The 20,814-nt window shown below is 44.3% G+C and overlaps 1 protein-coding gene across 2 annotated transcripts; it reads right to left on the reverse strand.

The window, feature by feature from the left end:
- Positions 1 to 6,284: 6,284 nt before the first annotated feature.
- On the reverse strand, positions 6,285 to 20,122 carry LOC103652124 (kinesin-like protein KIN-12F). Of its 2 annotated transcripts, none has more exons than XM_008677771.3 (37): positions 19,907 to 20,122; positions 19,716 to 19,812; positions 18,954 to 19,593; positions 18,468 to 18,623; positions 18,306 to 18,389; positions 18,109 to 18,228; positions 17,407 to 17,520; positions 17,233 to 17,325; positions 16,982 to 17,142; positions 16,827 to 16,901; positions 16,633 to 16,720; positions 16,486 to 16,544; positions 16,339 to 16,402; positions 16,186 to 16,251; positions 15,941 to 16,114; positions 15,607 to 15,711; positions 15,280 to 15,515; positions 15,103 to 15,172; positions 14,958 to 15,023; positions 14,797 to 14,876; positions 13,289 to 14,723; positions 12,811 to 13,137; positions 9,608 to 11,950; positions 9,405 to 9,512; positions 9,130 to 9,290; positions 8,955 to 9,042; positions 8,756 to 8,830; positions 8,438 to 8,671; positions 8,251 to 8,349; positions 8,104 to 8,175; positions 7,975 to 8,036; positions 7,785 to 7,896; positions 7,581 to 7,691; positions 7,308 to 7,478; positions 7,144 to 7,209; positions 6,954 to 7,073; positions 6,285 to 6,716 (listed from the first exon to the last, which is right to left on the reverse strand). In XM_008677771.3, the coding sequence occupies exons 3-37, from the start codon at positions 19,590 to 19,592 to the stop codon at positions 6,585 to 6,587; spliced, it is 8,166 nt and encodes a 2,721-aa protein (XP_008675993.2). In that variant the 5' UTR covers position 19,593; positions 19,716 to 19,812; positions 19,907 to 20,122; the 3' UTR covers positions 6,285 to 6,584. The 2 variants fall into 2 exon arrangements, with proteins under 2 accessions (XP_008675993.2, XP_020405859.1); XM_020550270.3 differs by having other exon boundaries at positions 7,975 to 8,033; positions 19,907 to 20,088.
- Positions 20,123 to 20,814: the final 692 nt, after the last annotated feature.

The raw sequence follows: 20,814 nt of genomic DNA on the forward strand, positions 1-20,814 counted from the left end.
AATCAATGTTGTTACTGTGTAGTAAATATTTATACAAAGCTATGGCAACTTAAACGGATCAAATCAGGGTTAAAACGGGTAAGATATGATTTATCTAAGACTCCAAGTTATTTTTTATACTAAAAAATCATTTTTATTATTTTAACGGTCGGGTGGACTGCGGCTGCAATTAGTGGAAGCTCAGGGGTTAAAGTATTGAAAACAAGACCTACTTTTAATTACTTTTGAACATCTCTGGATGGCGCTGGATGGCGGGTTTAAATCGAATAACTATAGTGTTTCTTTAATAAAATTTACCCGTGAAGGGGTATCTCAATGTGTGAAACCATCCGATCATGATATGATGATCCAGATTAGACTAGGCTTTGGTTAAAGCGACCAGATCCGTTGGATCGCAAACCGACACCACATATTTAAAACGGGTTGATCCACCCTCCCCGCACATCCCTCGATCAACTGCTGAGGTGATCCCGCATCGAAATGGTATTCCTACTCTAATCCGAGTCGTCGCTGCTCCGATATACAACGCTGACCCCATCTTCCTTATCACGACCAAGACCGATGGCGGAGGCGCCCTGCCCACGGCCGACGCCGAGAGATCCAGTGACCCAATGCCCTAAATCCCCATCTGAACGATGCTACTGATACAGTAGGTGATCATGAACACCGGAGAAAGGCATGTTACCTGCTAGTGGCGCAGCAGGGGATCCCACCCATTAGCTCTGTGGCTCCGCGGCGGCGACACACCTCCGGTGAGAAATCCCAACCTCCAAACAACCCGCCCCCCACGCTAAGGCCTCACCAGGTACAGTTCCCTCCCACCACGCCAAGCCCCTGTGTCTGCATTCGTGCCCCAAGTTCCTCCTGGAACGAAGAATCACAGCGGCGGTCCTACTTATTCTTCATCGTCCTGGACCGACGCACTCACCCTCTCTCTCGATGTCTCTAACAAGATGGATAAGGGGGCCGTTGAAGGCTAAAATAAGCCTGGCGGACGGTCCGGCCCTAAGGCCGGACGGTCCGCGGTCCGGACTGTCCGCGGTGGTGGCGCGGACGGTCCGCGCGCGCAGAGTCAGTTAGGGTTCCTAGTTTCTCGCCGGATTTGTTACCTAAAACCGCGGGATTAACTCGGGAAACAGTTGGAAACGGATCCAGACCTCCCCCTTTATATAGATGAAGGGCTACGGTCGATTGAACCCCCAACAATCGAACAAATCAAGTCTATTACTCGTTTTTACCTTATGCATTAGGAGTAGTTCTAGTCTAGTTCAAGTTTAGCCCTAGTTTAGTATTTCCAATCCCCAAATTCTCCGCCTCTCCTCGACTCTACGTCGATTAGAGGAGTCTAGATCGGCCTGCCCGAGCCTAGACAACTCCTAGGATCTCTCCTCCCCGACGGGGTCCCTCCCGGGAGCGAGATCCAGGCGCCGTCGGCGATCTACCGCCGCCCCTGCGCACGCGCGGACCGTCCAGCCCTAGGGCGCGGACCGTCCGGCCGTCAGGCAGGGAATTCTTGCTCCTGCACCAGGTCGCGGACCGTCCGGCCCTGTGCCGCGGACCGTCCGCGTCTGACCAGAGAGCATCGCTGCCTCGCACCAGGCCGCGGACCGTCCGGCCCCTGCGCGCGGACCGTCCGCCCCTGTGCAGAGGGCACCGCCGCCGGTTCTTCTTGAGTGTTTGGCGCTCCGAAAAAGCGTCAACATACTTTTTGGCGACTCCGCTGGGGAATAGGTGTCTAGATCTACTAAAAATCGGCCCATAAATGGCCGGTTCTAAGGATCACACCAAGATCTCCACTACCAACATCATCACGCCGGCCATGGAGGCGCTCCCGGCTGATGACCAAAGGCCCTTTGAAGACCTTGTAATGCGCGATGAGAAAGAGGTGATGCGGCAATGGAATGAACAACGCGACAAGGAAGAGGCGGAACTGCTGCATAAACTCTCCGAACGACGCAAGGAGGCGGCGGACAAGTACTTGTCACACTTCACGGTGGATCGCCACCAGAAGATCGTCCGTCAAGGGGAGATCGATATGGAATCTCTCCTACCTCCACTGCAGGGTCCCGCTGTAAGTACTCCAGATCTAACTCTTACGACTTTCATGGATCAACGAGGAGATCAGTTAAAGCAATATGTAGATGAATCTATTAAAATGCATTTGCGTGCATACGAGAAATCAGCTGCTCCTAATTTTCCATCGCGAGAGTCTAATACAGTGCCACCCACGTCAAACACATCGGCTATAAACGGGTCACCTTTGACCCAGCCATCATATGGTATGCCGATGCATGCTTTCGTGTCACCATCACAGCCGCAACCACTAAGCACGCGGCAGGTACTGGACGCGACCGGACCGTCCGAGCATCATCTCAGACAGTCCGGTTATACCGCGGACCGTCCGGCGTATTTTGCCGGACCGTCCGACCAGATGCAGGCCCGCACACAAAACACTCAGGTCGCACCGTACATGGCCGGACCATTAGGGTACAACCCTGAACACTTCGGCCCCATCACGGACCGTCCGGTGCATCACGCCGGACCGTCCGGATATGTTGCGGACCGTCCGCCATCTTACGCCGGACCGTCCGGATATGGCATGAACCGGCCGACGTATTATGCTGGACCATCCGACTCTACACGAGTCCATGCGCAGACTGCCCAAGTCACGCCATATATGGCCGATCCATCCGGGTACAGCCCTGGACCATTCGGCCCGATCGCAGACCGTCCAGTTCTTTACGACAGACGGTCTGGGTACGAGACTACCCACGTAGCACCATATACGGTTGGACCGTCTGGATATGCATACGCAGAGCCGAGAGCTGCGCAATACGCACAGTTCCCACATTCATCGCAGCAACATTATGGTGCCCCACCAGCAACACATTATAATCATGTCATACCACCTCATGGACATAGGGCTGAATACTATTCGACCACAAGAGAGCCTGAGGGGTATAGGGCAGGAGCTGGTGACATTAATAGGACACCTAACACACACCTCAAACATACCTGGGAGGAAAGCCGACAGAGTAATGTCAGGCAACCTGAAATCTCCACCCACAAACTCAATGGATGGTCGCCAGACATGGCAGAGAGGGTCAGAGATGAGGTAGCCGGGATGTTCAGGGACAAACTCGGTGTTAGTGTGTCAGGTACAGGGCAATCGTATCGGAAGCCTTATAGCCACCGATTCGACACCGTGCCATACCCACAGGGAACTAGAATACCAGACTTCTCTAAGTTTTCCGGTGAAAGTGGGAAAAGCACACACGAACATATAAACCAATTCATAGCACACCTGGGAGAATTGGCTGATGGGGAAGCCTACCGCGTTCGTTTATTCTCGTTGTCCCTTACTGATACTGCATTTGCATGGTACGCAGCTTTGCCACCAAACTCTATTAACTCTTGGGAAGAATTAGAGCAGAAATTTCATGAACACTTCTTCTCAGGAGAACATGAGTTAGAATTGGCTGACTTAGCTTCAGTCCGACAGGGGCCTGAAGAATCGGTTAATGATTATATCCGGAGATTCCGGGACACTAGAAACCGATGCTTTCAGATTCATGTCGCAGAAAAACAACTGACAGGGCTAGCTTTCAATGGGTTGCGACCCTACTTAAAAGAAAAATTAGATGGCACCCAATTCTTTTCACTAGTGCACTTACACCAGCGGGCTATGACCTGTGAAAGCCGAAGTAAGGAAACATCAAAATCGGCTAGCCATAAGATGCATCTAGTGGGATACGATAATTCGGACGATGAATCTATGGATGTATACACCGCCGAACTGGTTTGGCCAGGACAGGCTAAACCTTCAGCGTGTTCTGCTTTACAGTCGATTCGAAAGAATCGACAAGAGGAAGTTAAGTTTACTTTTAATGTTGCCAAATGTGATAAAATATTTGACGAGTTATTGAAAAACGGCAACATTAAATTAACTCATACTATTCCTCCTCCTGATGAATCAAAGAGGCGTGCTTATTGTAAATGGCATAATTCCTTTTCTCATGCCACCAATGATTGTAATGTTTTTCGTCGACAGATACAATCGGCCATAAATGAGGGTCGATTGGCTTTTCAGGAGATGCAAGTAGACACACAACCCTTTCCTGTTAATACAATAGAACTCACATGCAAAAAGGTCTTGGTTCGGCCCGAAATGGCTGATAAAGGCAAAGGCAAGGGCATCATCATCAGCAATCCTCGCATGTCAGATATATCACAAAAGGAGATTGCTCGAAAGGCTTCGGACGAGAAGGCTAAAAGGTCCGAAGACGCCGGGGGGCAGGCACAGTTAATAAACAAAACACATCAGCCTAGCCCCAGCATCGTAGATGGTCCGGCACCTACGTGCGGACAATCCGGTGCTCAGACAAACGGTCCGGCTAAGTCAGCCGGACAGTCCACCTATGACCAAAGGCGTCAACCTCTACACAAAGCAAGGAAAAAGACGCAAGGTCAAAGCACATATAATCGGCTGATCAAAGCCGATCCTACTTTTGATCAGTTGCTCTCCAAAAATACTAGCAAAAAGACTGTTCCACGTGATCGGTCAACAAATAAACCCCGGTCACCTGCTAAAACAAAACGGTCAAACAAAACGAACCGAAAGGCGACACAACAAGCATCGCCTATTCATTCTATGAGACCAGGGTACTTTCCACCTATTTACTCATCGTCGGTATATTATCCTGTTCAAACATGGAATGGCATGACGATGAATCCATGGTACATGTATAGTCCCTTTGTCTATCCAGGCTGGGGGGCACCTCCATTCTATTCATTTTGATCCATTGATCAAATGGTCATGGCCGAGAAAGATACAATCCAAAACGGCCTTTATACATTGGTGCTTTATTGAATGATCTCTATTTTGAAAAGCCGATGACTTACATCAGGTTTAGTTCATATGCTTTTGGTTCGTCAAACTGCACCAAAAGGCAGGGGGGCATATGTTGAAGGCTAAAATGAGCCTGGCGGACGGTCCGGCCCTGAGGCCGGACGGTCCGTGGTCCGGACTGTCCGCGGTGGTGGCGCGGACGGTCCGCGCGCGCGCAGAGTCAGTTAGGGTTCCTAGTTTCTCGCGGGATTTGTTACCTAAAACCGCGGGATTGACTCGGGAAACAGTTGGAAACGGATCCAGACCTCCCCCTTTATATAGATGAAGGGCTACGGCCGATTGAACCCCCAACAATCGAACAAATCAAGTCTATTACTCGTTTTTACCTTATGCATTAGGAGTAGTTCTAGTCTAGTTCTAGTTTAGCCCTAGTTTAGTATTTCCAATCCCCAAATTCTCCGTCTCTCCTCGACTTTACGTCGATTAGAGGAGTCTAGATCGGTCTGCCCGAGCCTAGACAACTCCTAGGATCTCTCCTCCCCGACGGGGTCCCTCCCGGGAGCGAGATCCAGGCACCGTCGGCGATCTACCGCCGCCCCTGCGCACGCGCGGACCGTCCGGCCCTAGGGCGCGGACCGTCCGGCCGTCAGGCAGGGAATTCTTGCTCCTGCACCAGGTCGCGGACCGTCCGGCCCTGTACCGCGGACCGTCCGCGTCTGACCAGAGAGCACCGCTGCCTCGCACCAGGCCGCGGACCGTCCGGCCCCTGCGCGTGGACCGTCCGCCCCTGTGCAGAGGGCACCGCCGCCGGTTCTTCTTGAGTAATTGGCGCTCCGAAAAAGCGTCAACAGGGGCAAAAAAATCTCTTCGAGGTTTTATATTGGGGAGGCGTGGAATCCGACAATTGATCCATACGCGAATCACAGACGGTCGCAACAGATTTCTATTGCGACGATTCGTCTAGGTGGACCCCGCCATACAGCCACCGTGCGGCTACGCGGGAGGGCATGAGCGGCTGCCGCTCGGGCCCACCAGTCGGCGCCAACTCTCCCAGGTTGGGCTAGCGTCGCGTGAGGTATATTGGGCCACCATAGGGGTTGCGGCCTAGGTAAGAGTTTTTTCTTTTTCTTTTTTTTCTTTCCTTGTTTCTATTTCCTATTTTTGTTCTAGTTTAAATATCCAATTCCAAATTCAAATCCCAGTTTAACCGTTCACATATAAATGCAACAGCCAAGATTATCAGCATGAATACATATTTGTTTTATTTAATTATTTATTAATTGCTTTATTCAGGCCTTGTATTTGTTGAGATGCTAAAAAATAAACAAAATCGCTCAAACACTTTGTCTAAAGGGTTACTTTATTTCTCAAATCTTTGGGTATTACACCACCCCATCTATAGCAGATTGATTCTTCAAACCAAACACCCCTAAAAGAACTGCATAAACATGGCACTGCTTTGATTGCATGTGTATTCCAATTTTTAAGTCCTGCTGTACATTAGAAGAAAGAAAACGACAGACGAAGAGAGAAGACAAGTGTTGAATGGAACTGCATCAAGTACACACACGGTATATATATTGTACAGCAGATATATATAAAATCAGCAAAGGGAGATTGTTGGACTGAACTAATCCTCCCTAAGCAGCCCGGCTGCACTAGAATAGTTACACGGAATGTGTTATGTACGTACTAATGTACACTAGCTTCTCGGCGATGTATCCGTCCGCTTGTGTCATCGGAAGGACGAAATGCTTGGCGATGTGTCCGGACTGGGCGATGTCAGATTGCCCTTCGCCCCTGTGCGCAGAGACGACGAGTTGCTCCGGAGCTCGCACAGGCGGGCCTTTTCACGCACTAGTTTGCACTGCATACGTCGCAATTGTAAAGGAATCGGTCGCATGAAAACAGGGAGATACTATATGAAATTGACTTCCAGACTTCAAAGTGGATATATAAACCAGGCAAAGAAAGAAGACTCCACACCAATATAAAGATTTAACCAGTTCAATTCAGAAACGAACTACCGCATCATTACCCACCAAATACGAAGAGAAATTCAAATAACTCAATGACAAAAAAAAAAGAGTTACCACATCGTTACCTTTAGATTTAGATCCTCAACTTGGCCTTCCAAAGAAGCGATACGGCACTGGAGCTGATCCAAGCACTCCGATGCTTTCAAAAGAGTAGCGTCAGATTCTGAGTCCGAAACTCCAGCGACCTGTACAGCAGCAGCAGGGTTAGTGTGCCTAGCCTTGTGAATCTACCGAACCAGTATTCAAGTATACCACCTTCAGAATGCTGGAGCATAGGCTTGATAGGTTTTCCGCCAGCTGGCTTCTATCTCGTTCGCTCTCCTGCTCACAGTTAGACGGTTTGTCAGTGCCGTCAGTCGTCACACCCTTTTTTTTCTTCTCCCGTAACTATTCGAGAAATAAAAAGAAAGAAGACACACGTCTAGTTTCTTCCTCAGAAGCTCCTCCTCCTCGATCAGTTCGTGCGGATCTCTTCCATTTGAAACCCTGTAGCGGGCGAGCTCTTCCTTCGTACGGGTAAGGATGCCCCCCAGCTGTTTCAGCTTTGCACTTAGCTCTTCGTTCTGCCTCTTCAGCAGGATGTTCTCTTCCTGTTAAGGCGTGAGGATGCGTACGACGATCACACGGGGAAACGCCAATGTTCACACACACACAAAAAAAAAGCCAAACTAAGTGGCAGAAATAACTGTTACCTTCGTTTTAACGTGGTGATTTATTCGGAGCTGGAGGTTCTGTTGTCTGGTAAGGTTCTTCACTTCGGCTTCAAGGTTAAGGATGATGGTTTTGTAGTTTGAATTCTCAGCCTACGAAAAATACCAGCCAACAGGCTCCAGTGGTTAGTAAATATACCATAAAGAGAGAGGAATAAGAATGGTCCTTCTGCAACAGAGATGTACCTTTAGCAACTCTATTTCAGCTACCATAAAGTGTTCCCGTTGTCGTAACTTCTCTATAGTAATGCGGGCAGCTCCAAGCTCTGATTGCTTCTGGTTTATTTCGTCAAGCCAGCTGTACCACAAAATCAACGTGTTGTCGATATAGCATGTGATTGAGATGCTAAGAGGTCACGGAAAGTGGAGTATCTACCTCTGTCTCTCTTCAATGAATTCATCAAGCTGCCGCTTCAAATTCATCAGCTCATTGGACTGCTGAACATATATGTTAACATAAATGCTAAGGAAGATTAGTTGACAATAACCATTATGCAGAACTTACGTCTTTGATTTCCTGTGCTTGAGAAGTGATGGGCTCTTTTGTCTCCAGCTTTTGCTGGTTGTCAGCTAGAGCCTGCAACATAACTGGTTAGATCCATAACTCAAGATATTTTATGAATGAATGAAGTACACTAATTCGTATACCCACCGCCCAGGTTGTCATGTTCATTTTAACCCCAAGCATATCTCGAATCACATCGTGCGTCATGCTCTCTGTTGTTGCTAGTTTCGCATTCAACATGAATATCTTCAAACAAAATAACAAAAATGTAAGTTGGCAAAAAAAAATCAAAAAAAGTACACAAAAAGAAACGAAAAGTTAAGAATAACCTCACCTCCCTTTGTCTACTAGCTGCTATGCCCTCTAGTTCCACAATACGTTGTTTTGCAGCACTAAGCTCTTCATCTTTCTCAGAATTCATCTGTTGCACAAAGCCGATGCCGATACATTTAAATGGAGAACCTGAGCCCCGAGGTTTTGAGTTAATCTTCTCTTGTCTCCCAGAGCAAGCATGTGCTGTGGAATTGTCTGTCTTAACCTGTTGTGCCATAGTCTCCAGCTCCATCAACTAACCAGAGCATTTTTAATTAGTTTTGTTTTGAGTATTAATAAGTTGAGTTCTTGAAAACAAACAGACACACAAAGTGTTCACCTTGTGCTTGTATTCTTGTGCCGCTGCCTCAGCATGAATGTTTAGTTCTGAGATATGTGCATTGCACTGAGCAATCTATAAAGAGGGGAAAAACAGTCCTGAACTCTACAAAACTAAACTTTACAGTAGCAAAACGAATGCGTGATACTAATAAAACCTTTCGAGTGAGCTGACAAACAGTTAACGTATCTGTGGTTACCTCTGATTCCTTCTCAGAAACCTCCTTTCTAAGTATTCTAATAGTCTCTTGAGCACTGAGGAGCTCATTGTGCATATCTACTGGGTGCCTGCAGGAGAGTCAAGTTGAGTGGTAATTGTTAATTTTATAACTGTAAATATATATGTAGCTTGTAATAGAAGTGAACCATACAAACCTGGATGAGTCAGCTAAATCAATCATTCCATCTTCCATATATCTCCTTGCTTTCCCAGAGGGTGGTACAGCTAGCATTTGTTGCCTAACTTTCTGCAGCTCCACTTCTAGTTCTTCTCGCTGCATTCTTTGCCGCTCTGCTTCTTCCTTGACAATTTCCACCTTAGAAGAAATAACATAAATTAGTGTTAAGAATGAATACTTTCAAAATAAAATGGTGACAAAGAAAAGTGAGTTAGTAATCAAAACCCAAATAAAAGAAGCAGCACAACTTACTTTGCTTTCTAAAACGCATACAGTATTCTCAAGTTCTTCAATTGACCTCTCCAATACCTTTACTTCTTCATCCTTCCCTTCGGCATATGCCTTATGCTCCTCAGCTATCTGCAATTCTCAATGGAATTGGGACAATTATATGTACAGAAACAAGAATCAAAGCTATATCAATGAAGACACTTAATCTAATAAGTTTTAAGCACCTGCCGAGATTCTGTAGCAATTGCTTCACTTTCTTCTGCAAGTGCCTGAGCCATCTCCAGCTTCTCTTTCAAGATAAGCAACTCAGTGTCACATGATGTCTTTTCATCTGAGAGTTTGGAGAAATCATTTTGCAAGCTCTGAAGACAGACACTCCTTTCATCAATTAAAGTTCTTGATTCAATCAACTTTTCTTCAAGTCTTCTAATTACTTCACTTTTATCAGCTAACTCCTCCATAGTGCAACTAATCTCTTCAATATGCTGGATCTGCGATTTTAGTTCAGCATTCTCCATAGAAACTATGTTTAATTCATCAATCTTCTTTCCCAGCTCCTCCTCTAGGGCAGCAACATTTTGATTACACTTCAAAATCATTGCTTCCAATTGTTGCCTATCAGAAACAACATCATCAAGTTCAAGCGACTTAGATGCAAGCTCTAGTTCCAAAGATTTTATTACTTTTCTCAACCCTGTAATCTCAGCTGCTTGATCTTTCGCTACAGATGCAGACTCTTGTAACAGGCTAAGATCAAATGATAAGCCCTTTGTTAATTCCTCTTTTCTGATTAATTCGGACTTGAGAAGTGAATTCTGTGTGCTTAACTCCTGGGCTGATACTTCGATAATGTCTAAGTCATTGGATAACTTGCTCATCGTGTTTATTTGCTCAGTAATGTAATTGTGCACATGATCAGTAACCAATTGCAAGCGACCTTCAATGGTGGAAAATAACTTATCTGCTTCAATGTTATCCATTAATTCAACCATGCACTGATCCTTGCACAAAATATTCCGAATTTCCTGCTTCAACGTTTCATTTTCAGAAATGAAATAATTTTCTCTAGTACTTCTGCGATTCATGGCATCAATTGTCAGTTCCAGCTCCGTACATATGGTTGCATGAGAGCATTCCAACTCCATCAAAGCTTTGTTTTTTGCATCCAAATTTGTTTGGAAGGAGGACATTAAACATTTAAGTGTTGTGTTTTCCTCGTTCATGGCATGCAATTTTTTCATAATTTCTTCACAATTTTGCTTCAGGTTCTCCAAATCAACCCTTGCCTCATTGTTCTCCTCATGTAAAGTGCAGATTGCAATATTCTCCAAATGCTGGTTCACTTTCCATAGAGTTGCTTCTGCCAGTGCCATCAATTCTTCAAGGACATCGGTAAACATAACTCGTTGCTCTTGCAGCTGTAGTTTGTGTTGCTTCAGTTCCAAAGCCAAAACAGTAGACTCAATATCCTTTGTGATAATACCGGTTATCATTAAATCACTTCGATAATCTGCAAGTGAATTGCACAGCTCAAATTCATTGCAGCCTTGAATATTATTTAAAGGTTTGTAGTTATTTGTTTGAAGCAGATTCAACTCTACAAGCATTTTATCCTTCAACATTTCACTGACAAACAAAGCTTCATCCAGTTGGTGGCGTAGTTCTTCCTTTTCTTTGGATTCAGCTGCCAAGGCACTCCTATTTGTAGCATCAATCTCTTCAATCAAAATGGAGAGCTCACTGTACATTGAATTTGACCGTTCCACCATTGCTTCTTCTTGTGCTTGCAAATGCAGAATCTTCTTCTCAAAAGAATCTAATCTCGAGTTCAACTCGGTTGCTTCTTGTTCCTTCTTAGCAATACGACTAAAACTATGGTTGATGTCAAGTAATAATTTCCCTTTGAGAACACTGCACATCTCCAGTTCATTCTTGGCTTTTTCATTGTGCTCTCGCAGTTTAGATATCAAAGAATTAGATTCACACAGCCCGTGCTGAAGGAAACCATTTTCTGCATTCAACCCAGTGATTCTCTCCAAAAGAATCTCCATGTGACAGAGGTGCAACACAGAGATAGCACAATCTTTGCCAATTATCTCCAGCCAATTCTCCTCTAACCATTTTCTAGTCAACCCTGCAAACTGCTGGACCCTTTCCTTCATCCACTCAACATCAGAAGAAACAAACTCAAGCTTCTGCTGTAATAAATTCTGCGTAAGTCTAATGCCATCTTCCAGCTCAAGAGCTAGCTCATTTGCTTCAAGCAAGCCTGACTGGAATTGCTTTTCCATAAGCTTGTAACTTTGTTCCTTCATATCCAGCAGCATTTTCAGACTACTAATTTCACTTAGCATGCTTTCTGTTTCAGCACTAAACAAAGCCTCCTTCTCTTCATACTTATCTGCTTCGAATTTTGCCTTTTCGTTTGCTTCGACCAATGCCTTGACCGTAGAGTCTGCATCTCTTATAGTTGCCTGCGCTTCTTCAAATTTGGCTGTAAGAGTTGCAGACTCAAAAGATTTCTGGGCCACAACAAGTTTTGCCTCCGAAACCTCAATTCGAAGTGCCTGAAAAAAATATGATTTGTGGATATGAGAAACCAAGTGAGGAATCCAGATCAACTTAATCAAGGAAAGATAAACGAAGTCTTCATCATCAAACGACAAACACAGACTTATAACTGTTACATATAGTCATATACTTATATCCATAAGAAAAAACTTTCATTACCCATCATGTCTGGTAGCCTGGTAGGTCCAACACATTGTAGTACAAAAATATCCATAAACATTAGATAACAACTGAAAGTTTGCAATTCAGGTCACAACAGTATGACATATGTACCCTTGAGTTCTTTAACACTTCTGTTAATACTATATGTTTTAAACCAATCTGGCAAAACCAGGTGACCTAAAGGAGCTATTTTACCAGAAATTCCACAAAGCACCATAAACCATTCTACTTTTAGATGTCACTCCTTGCAGATCATCAAAGCTTAATTCAACCATGCACTGATCCTTGCACTGTAGCCCATGTGAGAACGACAGTGACCAGGGCTAGGCCTTAGACATGTACTTTGGCATTGAATGGAGAGGGGATTTTTTATCCCTAGCCTAAAATTTGCTCCTACGAGTCGAATTCAGGACACCTGAGGAGTGTTACTCAGACTACCTAACCAACTTAGCTAGAGGCTCTTTCACTCTTGCACATCGTTACATTCTACATGTCAAGCATAGAGTACACAATACACAGATTCTTTTACCGGAGAAAGGGGGGTATTTTTGCAGGGAAGAAGAAAACACTAAATATGCCAAATTACTACTCTAACTAAAAAGGAAGCTAATTTGTTATTCATCAAACCACAAAGTTTTTTAGAAACAAAATACTTTTATGGAGAGAGAGAGCGTGATGACCTTTCAATCTTTACCTCGTTCTCTTCATTCCATGAAATAAATGATGCATCGTGTTCGTGGATTTTTGTATTCAGCTCTTCCAATTTAGCTTCATAGGATCTTTCTTTTTCAATTATATGTGAATTCAATCTAAGGACCTCATCACTTAGATCTTTAATTGTTCTTTGACTCTCCAAATTAAACTCCTTCGCATTTTCTTTTTCTTGAAGAAGTTTAGTCATTTGAGACTGCATTATCTGCATTCCTTGAACTGCAAGCTCCATTTCTTTGCTATGTTGGCAAAGAACCTCAGCATTTTGCCGCTCCACAGATTGGAACGCTTCATTGGCCCTAAGGTCGACCTATAACATGGATTAAATTTAAGGTCATTCCCGATGATTAAAGATTGCCAGTCTATGTTGACAAAAATTGATCAATGTGAGGAACTTACTGACATATAACAGTGGATTGTATTGTTCACCTTGATACCAAATAACAAGAGCATTAGCTTACCCGATCCTCTAAGTTCAAATCTGAATTTTGACAGGCGATCACTTCAGGGCTCATATAAAGGCTTGACTGCAATGTATTGAATCCAATTCGAAGCTCACGTACAGTACTGTTTGTCTTTAGAACTTCTGACATCAGTCTTAACAAAACATTTAACTCTTCATTTTTAAGCTTCCCAATAAGCTGTTCCTTTTCCTGAGTCTGATTCAATAAATGAGCAAAATGTATCTTTGACTGGTCTAATTGTGACTCCAGACGATGAATCTCTTCTCCCATTGCCTTTTGTAAAGAAACACAGGTCTGTTGCAGAACCTCCTTCTGTACAAAAGTCTCAATTGATTCATCCAACAATAGGTTTATTCTGTGAATTTCTTCTAGTTGGTGATTGTTTACATGTCCTTGTTCAGATATTTGTGATCTTAGAAAATATATTTCTTTTTCTTGATCACATTTTTCCTGCTGATGCTCTTCATTTACAACCTGCATTGCTCCTCTTAAGGACCTTAATTTCAAGTCTAAGTCACGTCTTATATCATCTGCCTCTTTCAACCTGTTCTGAAGCTCTTCGAGTAGCTCATCTCTTTCAGATATACCACTACACAGCTTTCGAACTTGTTTCTCGATCCATTTTCTTTGAGATAAAGATTTGGAAATAAAGGCAACCTGATCAGAAGCTTCACCTAAAGCTGCATTTCCATCCACAAGACATTTTCCAATGTCGGCAGCTAATCTGTTCCAGTCATTGGACAATAGTTCAATTTCCTTTTCTTTTTCCTTGGTCACAGAAGAAAATATTTCGTTCTCTTTCAACACCTCAAGTAACTTATCATTCAACTGCTTGATTTCTAGTTGAAGTTCATTTATGCTTTGTTTGGCTAACAAGTCATTTTTGTTGCTTGCATTTAGTTGCTGTTGGACTGATATCAGATCTTCTTCTAAGCATTGAATCACCTTAGCTGTTTCAACCTCAACCTGTTTACGAACTTCATCCATTTCTTTCTCAGCAAAACAGTGTGATGCCTGATCTATTTGGTACCTTGTATTTAGGTTCCGTGCCTTTTCAAGTGAAGCTTGCATTCTTTTAAACTTCCTCTGCAAAGGTGAATCTTCTTTACCGAAACACTTAAGAAGTTCCGCTTTGGGCTCCTCTTTGGTCAAGTAATCCTGCCTATGGTGGAGGTCAAGTTCACTGTTCAACCTTGAGATTTCGACACACCCCTTCTTAAGTTCAGCTATTTCGTTTATCAATATAATCTGCTGTGATTCAAGAGCTTCAATAAGAGATCTTGACTCGTTCAATTCTCTTTCCATTGCCTCACAATGCTTACACGATTGGAGGATATGTATGTTTGCTTCTTGCAGTTTGTCACCTAAACCAGCTGGTTTTTCCTCAGCTTCCGCATGGGCTGTTTTCTCTTCCACAAGATCAGCTATTTCCCTGTGAAGTGATTTACTTGCTTCAATAACAGAAATTCCAACCAAGAACTTTTTTTTTGCAAATATGCAATTACCTTGTTAGTGCTATGTTCGATTCTAAGCAAACTTGACGGTTGCTTCTACATGTTTCTACTTCTTGGCTGGTCCTTTTCAACTGAACATAAAAATAGAGGTTTAAAAAAAATCTGTTTGTAGGGAGAACGAATGTGCAGTGAGAACTAAATATGAATTTAACCTTAGTTTTGTCAGAAAAGGTATTTTGTTGCTCGGTTTCTGTCCTCTGTTCAAGTATTTGTGAAACCTGTCAGGGCAAGGAAAGTTTTGTAAAATAAACAGTATTGTGCACCTACTAGAATTACAAAATAAGGTTCAGTAGGGACCTGATTTCGAAGCTCAGAAATTTCATTCAATAGAAGCTCCCTCTCCCCTTCGTTGAAGAAGAGCTGGGACCTATCAATACACAAAATATTTTACTCTAAAGAAACATTTGACATTTCTATCTCTGCGTGCAAAGTAGAATCATGCCCTTAAAGTGTAATATAATTATAAGTGCATACCTCTTCAGTTGGCTTGAGAGACGAATATTTTCTAGTGCAAAACGAGTTACTTCTGGATTTTTATCAACTCTTTCCCTAAGAAGTTCAACTTCTTGTGATAAGGTTTTGTTTTCCTCCAGTAGATATGATTGTGCTGGCAATTTACTGTTCACAAGAACCTCCATTCTATGAATCTTATCATCCCGAAACTTAAGCATCATCTTAGCCGATCTTGTGTCATCCTCTCTTTGTCGAACCTTTGAACACATCATAAAACAATAATTATGCCGTCTTACAATTTGTTATCGGTTGGTAATGCAAAACATATTTTTTTCCACCAGAAATTACCAATTCATTCAACTGCTCAATTTGAAGTTCAAGTTCCTTTATAGTATTTTCTGCAGTTGATTCTCTCCGTAATGCTCCGGCAAGTGCTTCTTCCAGTGACCTCACCTTCAATAAATTTATGTATATATAAGCGAACAAATTTCTACTTTAATCGATCTGCGGCGATGCAAAAAAAGAACAATATCATGTAACAAGAGATGTGCTTGCATGTTTATGCTCAATAATATTAAAAACCTTGTGAAGCTCAAAATAAATGTTCAACCCTGACCGGCACTCAACATGTAAAACTAAGTCATGAGATCCAATGGACAGTTATCAAATGAACATAGCTTACCTGCTTATTTGAAAATCGTATATCTTTCAAAAAGTGTCCGTTATGGGCTTTATTATCATTCTTGTCATCCACACTCATGTTTTCACTACCATCATCAACATCACCTCCAAAAACATCAGCTGAGAAGGATAAAGATCTAGTGACATGTTGACGCTTGAGGACAGCAAGCTCCTCCTGATAGAAGGACATTCTTTTAGTTTAGGATCATGAAACAAACGGTAGATCTAGAATTCTCCATGCATCACCTTTAGGAGACGTATCTGATGTTGTAAAGCTAGCACATCTCCTGAAGCGTCTTCATTAACAACCGCCTTAAAATTTGAATGGGAAAGAAATGCTTGTGGTTAGTAACTGAAGATGTTTTAGAAGATAAACATACTGAAATGGCATATACCAACATTGTTCTGAATGAGCCTTGCACGCTGAGCAAACTTCAGGGTGCTGAGTGTTTCGTTAGCAGAACTGTATGAACACACAAAAAGGATATCACAATATTTAACAAGTTCACATACATTTGTAATCATACCAGACATAAAAATCATTACCATACTGAAGGGCTGACATTTGCAATGATCATAGTTTTTGAGTTCCCTCCAAGTGAATCCTGCATATCGTAAATGAAATAAAATAATTTCAGAGATCAAGGGAATTCAGATATATTGAAACTTAACATGATGTGTCAAGATTATTACTTGGAGAAGGAATGTCAATCTTGAGTCCCTATATGGAATGTGTCTTTGTTTGCCATGCGCTAGATCAACTAAACTCATTATCACAAGGCTGCAATGCACAATTCATGATAACACTTGTGGCTGAGTGACCGAACAAAAATCTTGTCATGCCATAGAAAATTATTCATCTAAAAGTTTGAGTGGCAAGTACAAACCCAAGTGTTGATAACGATTTGTTAATATTAACAGCTTCCTTCAGCCGCTCACCTTCTGCTCCAGATGTCCTCTGCCTGTTTCAAGTGGATTATCAAGAATCATGATTGAACTCAGCACAATATACTGGGACACAATTGACAGAAAAGTCTCCTACCTTTCAGACCCAGCAAGATCAACCAGATTTAATCTTGCAAACCGTAAGTTGGATGCTGAATCCTTCTCCCACCTACTCTCAATGATACAGGTGAAAACACTGTGGGAGCGGCTACTCTCACGGTTCATATTTGTAGCAGCCACTCTTCTATTTGCAGAACCCTGGAGCAGGTTTTGGCCAAGTGCAAAATTTTAAATAATATGGACAGTTTACCAGATATTCACAAGAAAAAGATCGAAAGGCAAACATACCTGCATCAGGAGTTTTATTATGTCACTGGCACAGCCAACTTCGAATTCAGTCAAATTTTCGACGTACACTCCATTCCTTATATCTTCTCGGAGCTGCACATAAAAAAATAGTACATATCGTGGTGCCACATTGAAAAGGTCATGTCAACTCGAAGCTACAACATGAAACCTTACTGGGAGATTTGTGGCAGAAGGATCAAGAAGATCTGTAATTTGTTCATTATATATCTCCAGGAAAGAACACTTGCAACTGTATTTGAGCTTCTCATCTCTCCTGCTCTCTTCTTCCTATCATTTTCAGTTTCACATAACAAAGCAATGGTTATAGCACATACAATACTTTTTTAGGCAAAACTGCAGGAGTTCCCTCACGTGCCTTTGCATATGTATTGGCTCCATTTGGTTTGAGGGATTAAAGATTAGTCCCTCTATTTTAGTCTCTAAAGTGTCAAACGGTGAGACTAAAACAGGGATTAAACGGCTTTAGTCCCTAGTCCCTCAAAGGGTAACTAAAAGGGACTAAACCATATTAATTCCACCTTTTGACTCTCATTTATTTCAGTTATACTAATGGCGGGTAGCCTGCAGCCGCAGCTGCTCCAGCTGTTCGCGGCTGCAATCCATAGAGACAAAATACTGTATAAGCCACAGCCGGATTAAAGCCGCAGTGAACATTTTGGTCTTTTTATGAGTCATTTAATACGTTCTGAATACTTTTAATCACCGGGACCAAACATTGTAGGGACACTAAAAGAACCAAACATGCCCAAGGGTACGGTGAAAAGTGGTACGTCCATGCACGAGATACATGATCATAATAATGAACAGTGTATGTTTGAAACTTCCGAAGAGATAAAAATAATATTATAATATTACCGCTTTAATTCTGGCAAATAAGAACTCAAAAATGCGTGGTGTCATCCCTCGGTCTGGACTAGGCCTTACTTCCAGATCGCTTATTTCACCAAGCATTGTATATGTTTTTCCGCTTCCGGTCTGCAAACGATTGAAAATTCAAAGGAGAGAAATATTCCTTTGGCAAAGAGTAAATCACAAATGAATTTGGTAGACACCTGTCCATAAGCAAACACACAGCTGTTGTATCCAGCCATACAGTTCTCAACCATTGGTAAACCAGCAACTCTGAAGAGCACCTCCTGGAAAAGCAAACTCAGCAGTTAACCACTAACCAAGAACTATAACCCAATCACATGTCAAATTGGATTCTAGCAAACCTGATCCACTGCTTCACAAGCAACATGGTCAAATGTAAAACGAGTTTCGGGCTGCCCAATCCAAGTGATAGTCTGCGCACTTTCTTGTTTCAAGCATCGGTAATAACTGTGCAGGTTCTTTTCGTTATTATTTAGCGGGCGCACACGGATGACGACCTGGAAAATGAACCACAAGTTAAAGAGTGTTTGCTGAAGTTGACTCTCGAACATATGGACGTGTTTAAAACTCAAAGATCAAATAGAAATGCGAACTAAATAGAATTAAACAAATTCATCTTTAGGATGCCCACACAATTAGTAACCAAGGAACATTTATACTGCTCTACACAACCGTAACCAAATCAGCACACGTACTAGTCTCTCTTCACTGTTCCATCAATTGTGTGGTCTGGGAACAATATATGCACATGCATCAAGAACAAACTTCACAAAAACTCATAAATTTCCCAAGGTAGCAACAAGAGACGTGTAGTAGATGTAGTTCACCTGCACATTGTTGTCCATCCAAAAGGAGGGGTCCTCTCGGAGCTCGAAATGAGGCACCTCCACGGAATTCACCACCGTCGGCGGCCCAAGTGACGTCGGCGGTCCCCTCCCCGCCATGGTGAACCCCAGGCCAAACCCTGCCCCCCTGGGCCCGCCACCGCTCATGGGCGGCCTCGACCCGCTCGCCCCAATGCTGTGCGCCGGCTTGGTGACGCTCTTGGTGGGCGTGCTGTGCGTGGACCCGCCCTCGGAGGCCGCCGGCGCCACCGTCACCGCCTTGCCCCGATGCGCACGGGGCGTGGTCATCGCGCAGTGCGGGGTTGCCCCCACGCCGACCCGCGGTGGGGCCTCGTCGGCGCGGGGCGGGACCCAGCCGAACCGGCTCCGCGTGGCGGCCTTCTCGGGGGTCCGGAACGGGAGCTTGGACGGCGTCGGCGCCGGCGACTCGGGCTTCCGCTTCAGACCGGACGCCGGCGGCTGGATAGCGAGCAGCGGAGGGCGGCCGGGGTCCGTGGCGGCGACGGCGACGCCAACGGCCGCGACATCTGGGACGACGCCCGGCGAGTTCTCGTCGTTGCCGGCTTCCGAGGCGGAAGCCTTCGCCGGAGTTCGGCGGAGCGCGGCGTGATCCCTCACCATTCTGCGGCGGCGCCAAACTTATAAGACTTGGCACCAAGAGGTGTGGTAAAAAAATTCCAACCGCACGAAACACAGTCAGAGCTAGCTGTTGCAAATGCTGGGAGGACGAGGCGGCGGAGGCACCTGAGCGGGGCGGAGGAGGCGGAGGCGGCGAGCAGGAGGATGGTGAGGCGGCGAATGGTGCTCTCTATCGTCTGCCGCCGCGGCCGCCTTCTGAGAGCTGAAGGAGCATGGGGAGGAGATCCGCGTCAGAGGAACAGGAGATTTCAAAATTTGGATGGAGAAATTCAGATCGCGCCGAACTCGATTCGAACCACTTGAGTGGAGTGGAGGAGCTCAGGAACAGGAGTGGCGGAACAAAGACGCTGCAGAAGGCGCAGAGCAACAGGAGCTGCCCCCGGCAAGGAGTGTTCACTTCTAGAAGGTTCTAGAACCCTCCCTAGTCCCTCCTCTCCGCGCCCTGTCTGCTGCTTGAAGAAGGACTGAGACTGGGACTGGGAGGAACAGTGGCGAACGGCGCAGTGTATTGTGCCTTGCCCGTTGGTCGAGACGAGGGGCCGCGTGGGGCCCGCTGGAAGGGCCGATAGGATTTGAATCGAAGCGGAGGCATTCGAAATGGACGGCCGCGATCTTATCCCTGGAGGCGGTGGACGGCTCGGATGGGATCACGCGGCGGCCAGTGCCCCGCGAGGAGGGTTCGAATTTGGAGGGTCGTGAGGTCAGATCGGAGACAAATGACAAATCTTTGTTTAATTTGAAAGCGTTTACCATCTGTGTTACATTATTACATCCCGTCTGATCGAAATTTTGGGGGCTCCATAGGGCAGTGAAAAAGTTTACCGTCATCTATATATCATTAGAGTCGAGGAGCATATATTCATTCCAAAGTTTACATGCTGCTAATAACATTAATTTTACTCGTCGATATATTATTAGACCAATAGTATATATATTGATTAGGCCATTCGTAGCTGTCCGCTAGAAAGAGTGAGTAGTTGATTCTACAAAATAACCACTAAAAATATAAATTTGGTCTAAAATAAGGGTTAGTGCAATACTAAACCAATTTCGAGTAGAGAGAAGGAAAAGCGAAGTCCTGGTCACTTGATTGTTATTTCTATACTAATCTATTAAGAATCTAATGTGGGCATGATACCACGGCTTCACCTTCACTCTAGGTCCATCACCACACTACGCAAAAAAAATAGTGCAAAGGGAGCAC

Source organism: Zea mays, chromosome 3 (genome assembly GCF_902167145.1).
Source record: "Zea mays cultivar B73 chromosome 3, Zm-B73-REFERENCE-NAM-5.0, whole genome shotgun sequence".
Lineage (NCBI taxonomy): Eukaryota > Viridiplantae > Streptophyta > Magnoliopsida > Poales > Poaceae > Zea > Zea mays.

What these genes read in the sequence shown, in the direction of transcription:
- LOC103652124 (XM_008677771.3), bottom strand. Translation starts at nt 19,592, where the DNA reads ATGGTGAGGGATCACGCCGCGCTCCGCCGAACTCCGGCGAAGGCTTCC. An exon ending in CATGGAATGAAGAGAACGAG is followed by an intron (nt 11,951 to 12,810) that starts GTAAAGATTGAA and finishes TATTTTTTTCAG; the next exon opens with GCACTTCGAATTGAGGTTTC. An exon ending in TATGCGTTTTAGAAAGCAAA is followed by an intron (nt 9,291 to 9,404) that starts GTAAGTTGTGCT and finishes ATTTCTTCTAAG; the next exon opens with GTGGAAATTGTCAAGGAAGA.